The 10993-nt window shown below is 41.4% G+C and overlaps 1 protein-coding gene across 1 annotated transcript; it reads left to right on the top strand.

Annotated features, from left to right (window-relative positions):
- Positions 1 to 5378: 5378 nt before the first annotated feature.
- polr2d (RNA polymerase II subunit D) lies at positions 5379 to 9951 on the top strand. Its single transcript, XM_020511130.2, has 4 exons — positions 5379 to 5541; positions 6943 to 7123; positions 8546 to 8641; positions 9499 to 9951. The coding sequence occupies exons 1-4, from the start codon at positions 5469 to 5471 to the stop codon at positions 9575 to 9577; spliced, it is 429 nt and encodes a 142-aa protein (XP_020366719.1). The 5' UTR covers positions 5379 to 5468; the 3' UTR covers positions 9578 to 9951.
- The last annotated feature ends 1042 nt before the right edge of the window (positions 9952 to 10993 follow it).

Below are 10993 nucleotides of genomic sequence, written 5' to 3'. Positions count from 1 at the left end.
GCCACTGAAAGTACATCAGAACATGGCCCAGCAGCTTTATGATTCGGTAAAAATAAATGTGCGAGTTTCCTGGTCAGCTAGAATCAGGTGCTAGCTACAGCGCAAGCGTCCCCAGGTTAAAAGACTCCATGCATAGGTTCTTACCAGGATCAAGTGTTTATCCTCGCTCTGGAGGTCTACCACACACAAACACGCTCTCTGACTTCACCAGAATTATCCTATCCAGCACTCCTCTGATGGACCAACCCTGCAGTTCCACACATTCCTTTCTCCTCAACTACCTCCTCAAATCTCCGTCTGAGCAGCCAACATTCAGACCCACAATTAACCACACCCATCCTGTACAATCGCCCTCTACAAATGTTCTCATTCCATCCTTACCACTAATTTCAATTCTCACATTCATAACTCTCCACTTCAGAGGTGAAAATAAGTTTTGAAATTTGATTTAAGGTTACATTTTGACTTCCCGCTGTTGCCGGTATCTCTTCCAGCCAGGAGGTCTGTTGTGGCGGTATGTCACACTCCCCTCACATCCCACTGTAGCTCATCAGCAACCACTCTGTTATTTCCATCATTTAACTACAGCTAGGTTGACCGCTATTTCTGCAGTTCTCAGCTTTGCCCTAGGAAAGACATCTCTGCAGCTTTCCAGCTTTGATCAAATACCAAAACACTAACAGTTTTTTTCTGGATGCCATTTTTAGACTCCTTTTTGCACTCATGACTTCAAGGACCTCTTAATGACTGTGGTCTGCATTTGGAATTTTTAGCATGTATCTTTGCACCCACATTTCAAAGGCTTCCATTTTCTCCCCATGCATTTTTACTAATTGTTTGGGTTTCTGATGCGTACAGGAATCTGAATAGTTTCTAGCATCTTATTTTTTTTCTTGCTACAAGCTTGATTTTTTGTCATTAACACATCCCTGATTTTTGCAAAATTACTTCTGCCTACCTCCATCCTTCTTGGTACCTCTGCATGCCATCTGTCATCTAATACAGACCTAAGTGAACATATAAGTTAGAAGCAGAAGTAGGCCACTTGGCCCCTCGAGCTTGCTCTGCCATTCAATGAAATGCCTGCAGATCTGATAATTCTACATTTCCACCTACCCATAACATTTCACCGCCATGCTATTCAAGGATCTACTTATCTCTGCCTCAAGGTATTTAAAGGCTATTTTCTTATATTTAAGTATGTATTTAATTTGATTTTATATTTCATATATTTTATACTGATTTTTAATTAGAAAGGGAGTTAAGGATTTTGGGAAAATGCAGAAAACTGGAGATGAGGATTATCAGATCAACCATGATCTTGCTGAATAGTGTAGCAAACTCGATGGGCTGAATGGGCTACTTCTGCCCTACACCTTGTGTTCTTATGACCTTACCTGAAATGGCAAGAAAGGTTTTATTAGTTAGCTCTACTGTGTCGGCACTTTTTAGAGATCATTTTTATTAGTCACTAATTTATTCAAATTATTGCTTTGGACTTTTGTTTCAAATTTATGTTTAGTATTTATGACTTCATCTGCCCAAAATTTGTTAGCTGGCCCTGTATGAGAGAAAAATGGAAAGGTAGTTCCTCATGCAAAACAATTGGAAATCCCTGATATGTTTGCGTGAAGAGCCCAAACGTTTGGCATTAGTTAAAGACAAAGATGACACAAAGCTAGGTAGGAAAGTATGTCAAAAGAACGTAAAGAGTCTACCAAGGGATTTAGACAGGTAAGTGAGTGGACAAAAACTTTAGAAATCAAATTGGCAAAGATGGCCTGTAGGATGTGTTCCTAGAATAGTTTCAAAGACAATACACACTAGAAGCTACAAGGGAACAACTTTATCAATTGGGAATGAAACGGAATAAATTAATGACCTTTACAGTAAAGGATGCCTTAGATAGGAGTGACTATAGCATGAAAGAATTTGAGATTCAGTTTGAGTGAGAACTGCGGGTCCATAACAAATGTCTTAATAAAGGCAATCAGAAGGATGTTCAAACAGTTAGCGAAAGTCAATCAGTCTTCATGGTTAAAGATAAAAAGTCACCCCATGAATACTAAAAAATCAATCGGCAAAATGAAGGAAGTGAAAGAAAACAGTCACCAAAAAAGTACTGGAAAAACAATGGAAATCAAACACACTGACAAGTCCACTGGATCTGATTGTTTGCATCCCGTGGAATAAAAGGAACTAGCGACAGAGAGATGGTAAATGCATTGATTGTAATCTTCCAAAATTCCCTAGATTCTGGAACAGACCCAGCCCAGTGGAAAACCAGAAAATACACCTATGTCCAAGAAAGGAGGAAGACAAAGAAATGATAGACTAGTTACTCCAATGTCTGGCATTAGGAAAATGCTATAATTCACTACAACGGAGGTAGTGGAAGGACAATCTGAAATTAATACTATCAAGGAGAATCAACATAGTTTTATGAAAGAAAAATGTGATTGATATTTGCAGTAATGTCCTTTAAGAATGTAACAAGCGGCATATTTAAAGGGGAACTGGAAGCTGTAGTGTATTTGGATTTCTGAAAGGCATTTGATAAAATCACTGCATAAAAGCTAACCACAAAAGGTAAGCATTCATGGTGTTTGGGGTGTTTAGCATGTGTAGAGGATGAACTAAGGAGAGAAAAAAGGTTGAGATAAATGTGTCATTAGTATGATGACAAACTGTAACTAGCAGAATACCACAGGGATCAGTACCAGAAACTCAACTATTCACCATCTATGTCCGTGACTTTGTTGAAGGGACTGACTGTTTTGTAGCCAATTCTGCTGATAATACAAAGATAAGTTGGGAATTAAATCTACAAAGAATGGGGATAGGATGATAGGGTAGTCAGAAATTATCAGATGTAATGCAATGTGGGAAAATGTGAGGTCATCCAATTTGGCAGAAATAGAAAAGCAGAATATTATTTAAGGCAGAGAGACACTGCAGACTTCTTATATACATCACAAATAATCAGCCAGCAAGTGCAGCAAGTCATTAGGAACACAATGGATTATAAGCCTTGGCACCCTTGTAGCGCATTGGTAGATCTCTACCTCTGAGCCAGGAGGCCTAGGTTCAGGTCCCACCAGCTCCAGACGTGTTACATCTCTGAACAGGTTGATGAGGCAAGAGTTTGGAATGTTGGCATTTATTACAAGAGGAATGGAGAATAAAGGTAGGGATGTCTTAAAACTGCACAGGCCATGAGTGAAATCACATTGAGCGTACTGTGAACAATTCTGGTCAGCTTAAGGAGGGACACCCTACTTACACTGGAAGCAGGAGGGGAGTCACTTAGAAGATTCGCAGGATGAAGAGGTCTGCCTTATAAGGAAAGGTTGAGAAGAATGGGCTTGTAGGAGGTTAGTAGAATGAGATCTTATTGACACAAAGACGTTTCTGAGGAGGCTCGACAAGGTGGATTCTGAGAGGATGTTTCCCCTCAGGTGCAAGTCTAGAATTAGAAGCCACAGCTTTAAAATAATGAGTCTCCCATTTAAAGTGAAAATTACTCGTTCCCTTAGAGGCAGGTTGACCAACATTTGGGTAAAAGATTAGGGGAGGCTCACCAAATCTTGAGTGTTGCTGAACCTCCAAGGACAGATTGCAGCTGAAAATGAGTAGGTAGGTGGTTGTTGAGACTTTTCCTCTGATGAAGTTGTTGGAGCAGAAGACCAGCAAAGCATTCTGTGCATAAACCATTACCACAATGCTCAAAAGTCAAAGATCTCTAAATGGCACCTGTGGGGGCCATTGACAGTTTTTGGGAATCCAGAACAGAGCCCACAGTGTTGGAGGTATTATATTGGCATGAATAGAGAATTGACTAATGGGCAGGAAACAGTGAGTGGGGATAAGGGTTTTTTTTCAGCTTGGTGACTTGTAACCAGTGGGTTCCACATGGATCAGTGCTGGGACTGCAACTGTTTACTGGAGTATAAGAGTAGGGAAGTCTTATTGTAACTACAAGGTTCTAGTGAGATCACATCTGGAGTACTGTGAGCAATTTTGGTCCCCTTATTTAAGGAAATTATTTCATTGGAGGCAGTTCAAAGAAGGTTAACCAGGATGGTCGCTGGTATAGAGGGATTGGCTTATGAGCAGAGGTTGAACAGATTGGGACTGTACTCTTGGAACAAGAGTGATATCATTGAAACATATAGGATTCTTCAGTAGCTTGACAGGGTCAAATGCTGAGAGCATGTTTCCCCTCATGGGAGACTCTAGGACCTGACAGCATAGTCTCACAATAAAGGGGCACCAATTTAAGACTGAGATGAATAGGAATTCCTTCTCTCAGAGGATTGAGAGTCTTTGGAACTCCTTGCTACAGAAAGTTGTTTTGGCACAGGGTCCTTATGTATATTTAAGGCTGAGATAGGTTCTTGATCAATAGGGAAATCGAGGTTTACAGGGAAAGGGCAGGAAATAGGAGACGAGGAATGTTGAATCAACCATTATGCTATTGAATGGCAGAGCAGGCTTGAAGGACTGAACAGCCTACTCCTGTTCCAATTTCTTATGGTCTTAACAGTTGGTCACCCTCTGCAGAGGGTAGTTTGTGTTTTGAATTCACATGGAAAGCAATGTAATTTGGGCTATTGAATACATTCAAGTCCGAGTTATATATTGACAAGGGAGTCAAGGATTCCAGGGAGGTCAGGCATGAAAATAGAGTTAAGGCCACAATCAGATCAGCCATGCAAGGTGAAGTGGACTCAGGGCTGACCTGAGTCACGTGGGTATGTTCTTATTGAAAGGGACATTGTCCTTCCTCAGGGAGTAGACCCATAGAATCATATAAGTATTATGGTGCAGATGAAGCCATTCAGCCCATTGTGCTGACAATAGCTAGTGAAAAGTGCACCAATACCTAGTGCCAGTATCCTGCTTTTCCCTCATAGCTTTGAATATTATTTATGTCGCCCTCTTGAATGCCTCAATTCAGTGTGCCTCCATCACATTTCCAGGCAGTGCATCCATAGCCTAACTACTCACTGTTTGTAAAGGTTTTTCCTCACTTCACCCTTGTTTCTCTTGTAGATCACTTTAACTTTATGCCCCCTTGTTCTTACATAAAACAAAGAACTGTGCATACTGCAGATCTGAAACAAAAACAGAAATTGCTGGAGAAACTGAGCAGGTCTGGCAGCCTCTGTGGCGAGGATGCAGAGTTAAAGTTTCGAGTAATGAGCCCCTTCTTCCTCTTACAAGCGGGAGCCATTCAGTCATTTAGAATCATGACGCTGATTGACCGACTCAATCCAACAAAATGTTTTAACGAATAGGAATGCAGGAGCCCAGGCCAGGCTGGAGCCACACTGTTCCCAGTCCATTTCAGTGACCAGGTTCCGCCAGTATCAAACGTGGCAGCGCCCGGGGCCGCACACAGCTTTCGCGCATGCGTCTGTACTGGCTGGGGGTCTGGTCTGCTTCCGGGTCAGAGAGGACTTGCAATGGCGGCCTGTGGGAGTGAGGCCCGCGTCGGGGATGTGGAGGAGGACGCTTCCCAGCTGGTGTTCCCGAAAGGTACTGGCGGAGAGGGATAGGGATATGGATATGGATATGGGGATGATGGGGTGAGAAAGGTAAATCATTGAGAGTTCCTGCTGTATTCTCAGTCAGTTCTCACTCTCTGTGTTTTATTTGCTCAATTCACTTCTAATTTGTCCTTCAAGAAATGCTGCATAAAACATAACATACGCTACAGGCCACCAGGTTCAAGAGAGAATGATAACAGTAGCAGCAGTATGCTCAGAGAACAGGGTGAAGGGGTCTGAAGAAGGGTCTAGGCCCGAAACGTCAGCCTTCCTGCTCCTCTGATGCTGCTTGGCCTGCTGTGTGCATCCAGCTCTACACCTTGTTATCTCAGGGTGAACGGGTGGTCACTGAGTATGCCACTTTCATTCTCCTTTTATGAATCAGAGAACCCCTATAGTACAAAAGGAGGCCATTTGGCCCATAGAGGTCGGCACTGACCCTCTGAAAAACATCCCAGGCAGACCCACCCCATCCTCGTAACCCTGCATGGGGCTTTTAACCATGGCCAATCCACATCTTTGGACTGTGGCAGGAAGCTGGAGCACCCAGAGAAAACCACACGGACATGGGGAGAATGTGCAAACTCCACATGGACAGTCACCCAGGGTTGGAATTGAACCTGTTCCCTGGCACCGTGAGGCAGCGGTGCTAACCACTTTCAGGAAAGCATCAGAGTTGTAGAGTCATACAGTACAGTAAAGGCCTTTCCAGCCCTTGAGTCTGTTCCACCATAAATACACTACTCCCTATGCTATTCCCACTTAATTCTTCACTTACCTTTTTAAAAAAAAAAGCTTATGAATTGCTTTCTGCCCAATTCAAGTGTACACATCTACTACTCAGCAATTGTTCCACTGGAGAAGCATGTATGTGGCACAGTGATTTAATCCTCTGAAAGTACCTTGCTCAATGTGTGCAATACAGTACTGTTTGCTCTCTCTTTCTAGGCTTCAGATATGGAAACTCAGTACACAGGAATGGAAGGAGTAAACCTGATACCAGGTGATCACTCAGAGATAGCAAGAACTGCAGATGCTGGAGTCAGAGATAACACAGTGTGGAGGTGGAAGAAGAGGAACACAGGCTAAGTAGCATCAGAGGAGCAGGAAAGTTGATGTTTCGGGTTGGGACCCTTCTTTAGAAATCTTCAGAAATCAAGGGACCTGACCCGAAACGTCAATCTTCCTGCTCCTCTGATGCTGCCTGGCTTGCTGTGTTCCTCCAGCTCCACACTTTGTTACCAGTTGATAGATGTTTGAGCTTAAATACTGTCAGTATGTTATTCAAAAAACTAAGTTATCGGAAGTTATTTGGTTGGGAGGGGCATTGTTAGGTAACTGACTGAAGGTTTGGCTACATTTTTGGCTGTTTTGTTTTATGTTGTCACAGAGTTTGAAAGCTCAGAGACCCTGTTAAACTCTGAGGTCCATATGTTGCTGGAGCACCGGAAGCAGCAGAACGAAAGTGCAGAAGATGAACAGGAGCTCTCTGAAGTCTTTATGAAAACGTTAAACTATACAGCCAGATTCAGCCGCTTCAAAAATAGGGAGACCATTGCCAGTGTTAGGAGGTCAGTGCGTGAGGATTCGAAAATATTCAGTGCACCTGCTGATCTACAATATTGCTATTGCTGGGGTTAGGAGGGGTGAATTAATTCTTTTACTTGTCCCACCCTTCCCTGGTCCCAACAGATTTGGGATTTAAAAGGGGGATATTTTCAATTATATATAGTATCAGATTGCATATAGTCCATGTCAAAGCAAGTCAGCCAAGGTCTTTAAATAACAAGTCACGAATTAACTTATTGTATATAAAGCTTACTGAAGCAAATTGTTGAGATTGTTAACTCAAGGTTTAAGCTGTCAAATATATTCAATTTCTCCTGAAAAATAACACTCACTCACTCAGACTAAGTCGGAGAGACAAATTTGAAAATATTTCAATGTATTTTCTTAAGTGCTTAACCAAGTTACAATCTAATTTTTTAAAAAAATCAGTGTCCAAATGATAGTCTGTAGCAGAGTCACTTTGCTTACAAAATATTGGCACTGGGATTTCTTCCTGGATCAGATGTGACTAGCTGATTTTCTTCTGAATTTGGAGATAGATTCTGATTCTCCTTCAAGAACTCGGAGTGCAGCAATCAGAACTGTTCCCATTAGGAACTAATACTTATCTTGATGAAATCTTCCAAAAGGTGTATAACTCAAACTTTAAGATGAGTTTCAGAGAAAACAGAGATGGTAAGGGCTATGCTCAAGGCAAGTTATCTCCCTGGTTATCTGAGCTCAAATCAACTATCTTTTCTTTCCCTGGAACCAAAACTGGATCATGTGACTTCTCTGAAGGTGTTGTGGTCTTGGCATCTTCATTGAAACAACTTGTTCCTTCTAAATGCATGATTTTGCTGCTGTAGTCATTGTATTTTGTTTTGCAAAGTGTCTTTTCCAAAAAGTTCAAAACACATGTCCAGACAGTGATATTATAATAATGTGACAGCTAACTTGTCTTTGTGACAGTACTCACAGCAAATTTCAGGCAAAATCAGTGGCAAGTGGGCTAAATCTATCTTCTCTGAGCTTAATACACAATTATCCTGTGATGACATTTTGCACAATTTTGACTTCTGACTAAGTATGTAGGTTGATAACTTGATCCTCTTGAATACTGATCCTTTTTGCCTGCTTTTGGCTCAAAGTAAACAACTGTGGCTGGGATCTGTTGACTGTTTGACAAGGTAATGTTTCCTGGTAACTATCAACTTTGTCATTTTCCTTCAGTAATTATTTTATTATCTTTCAATTTACTTGTCTACTATTAACTGTCTTACTCTATTATTATCACAGATAAGAATAATATGATCAATTCTATTTCTCACTCCTGTTTACGCTTCTGGTGTATTTAATCACAGTTAGGCTCTCGTGAAAAGATCAAGTTGAACTAGTGTGTGGCTTTCATTTGAAGTATACCTTTCATATTCTCTTTCTTGTAGTCTGCTATTACAGAAGAAATTACACAAATTTGAGCTAGCCAGTTTGGCCAATCTATGTCCTGAGACAGCCGAGGAAGCCAAAGCCCTCATTCCCAGGTCAGTGCTCTTTCTGTACTGTTTCTGTCGAGCATGGGGTCTACTGAAGGCACCGAGGTCAGTCGTGAAGCAACTATAATTTAGAATGTGCAAGAGACCGGAACTGGACAAGTGTAGATACATGTAGGAGTTACCAAGAAACTTTCCGTGTATGTACACGACTCCAAACATGTAGGACTGGAGGAAATTGAAGAGCTGGGGAGTGGCAGTACTGATTTGAAAGCAAGAATGAGAACTTTAAAAACAAGGCATTGGTTCCCAGTTAAGCAATCAGAGCAAATATTTCTTTTCTGTGTGTTCTCCTGAGTGCTACATTTTGATTTTTGGGGGCTACTTTTTCATTCTCTTTAATTCCAATATTAGGTGATGCAGTCATTTATTAACATTACTGTCTGTATTTGTGTTGATCTATATGGCATTTGAATTCTCTCAGACGCCGGTTCGAATAATTCTTCAGTATCCTCATATTGGAGAACACGGTATATAAGTGGGCATAAGACAATGGCATAAGTTTGTTTTGCAAAATAAGTAAGAAAAACACTCGTACAAAAACGACCATCACCCTAAATACACCTTCTACATTGGTGATGTCTTGAGCTAATGAGTTTCCATTGTACGCTAACAAAGCTGGAATATTTTAATTAGGCAATTGGGAGTGAACTGAACTGAGCTTGGAACAAATAAGTCTGTATCAATGTCACTGTCTAATGGATGTAGTTCTTCAGGGTCTGGCAGTTTTAAATCTGCTTGTAGAGTAATTGTTTTTAGTTACCTAACTATGCTGGTGGTTGCAGAATATTCATGCTGAACTCTTTTCTTTGTTCCCCTGCTCCGGCTCTATTTTGTAAAAATTTCAGCTTGGAAGGTCGATTTGAGGATGAGGAGCTCCAACAAATCCTTGACGACATTCAGACCAAGCGAAGCTTTCAGTATTAGTTCCAATATCTGCTAAAGCCCAGCTCCTCCTGATGCTAATCCACTGAACAATGGTGCTGGTGCTTCTCTCTGATGTGGACTGATTGTACAGAGAGTGGAGGTGGAGAGCCTATAGGCTGAAGCAAACCAAATGCACTGAATGTGACTATGAACCCTTGGACTAGTTCTGAATCCAGAGCCATTTAGTAACATGTTACTTGACACTCAAGAGTGCAAAGACGCTGTGGGATCACCGAATAGGCATATTGCCTGTTTTTGTTTCAATCTGATGTCTTTGTTGACTTTTTTTTTCTTCCATTTTGATAAATCCTGTAACTAATTCTCATGGGATATTAGCCCCATGTTGTTTTATTAAAGTGAAGACCCATATGTTGGATCCTAGTTTAAGATAGATTCTGTCAGGAGAGGAATGAAGCTGTTCCTCTTACGTAGACTGAGGAAAATACACCAACAATCTATTGATAATAGTTGCCAGTCGGGCCCATGGCACCTTTTGGAAACATGGTGTATTTTACTGAACTGCTCCTTTATTCCACTCTGTCCATACAGGTATGTTATCTAATTATCTATTTAGGTCTGCCTTGAACCAGTACTTCAATAATATGCAACAGGGAAATGAGAAAGGGAACAGCTCCTGGTAATTGCACAGGTATCCCTTTACAGTGAAGCCATCACCCTCTTGTTGGATTTGGTCTCACTGTCGTTATTTTTGATACGTGAATGTGGACAGTGAGTGGTGTCACTTGTATTAATTTATAGGACATCACCCAATATCCAGCAGGAAAGGCTCAACGATGAACAGGGTAAGAGGTAGATATGAGGTCACCTGTGCCCCTCGTTGCAACTGTCACTTTAAATGAGAGCGTCTACCTGAACAGACTGGAAACTGGTGTCACATCCACCCAGTTAGCTGGTGAGCAGCTAGGTCTGTTTGGGAATAGTGGCTCCAGCAGATCTTCTGATATTCAGACCAGCTGAAGCATGAAATGTTAGCACCACTCCCTCATACCCACAGCCCCGTCCAGTGCTCAACCATCAGACATCCATATTGGGGTCTTCCAGTCATATCCACTAACGTTAAAACCCCAGATTTTTGGGGTTGTGATCAAAGCATTGGAGACTGTTTTATTGAAATCTGCCTTGCCTTTTAATGCTTTTTTTTTTCAAAAACTGTTTTGGTATGGAACCTTTGCATCTTGAAATGGAGTGAAACGGAAGATGAGTGGAATGAAAGTGCCATTCAGTGTGCTAGTGATGTGCTCTCCTGTCTGTCAGTGTTTCAAACTAAGTTTTCTGATTAGTCATGGACTTTGTTCAGTCACAACTTGACCTTCCCTAAATTGCTATGTTACCTGATCTCGGTAGATGTGACACAGCCTTCGGGTCTAAGGAAAGAGCAGTGAATGGTGTAGAGAC

Source organism: Rhincodon typus, chromosome 13 (genome assembly GCF_021869965.1).
Source record: "Rhincodon typus isolate 14 chromosome 13, sRhiTyp1.1, whole genome shotgun sequence".
Lineage (NCBI taxonomy): Eukaryota > Metazoa > Chordata > Chondrichthyes > Orectolobiformes > Rhincodontidae > Rhincodon > Rhincodon typus.
Note: the sequence above shows the minus strand (reverse complement) of the source record. Positions and strands in the feature narration are given on the sequence as shown.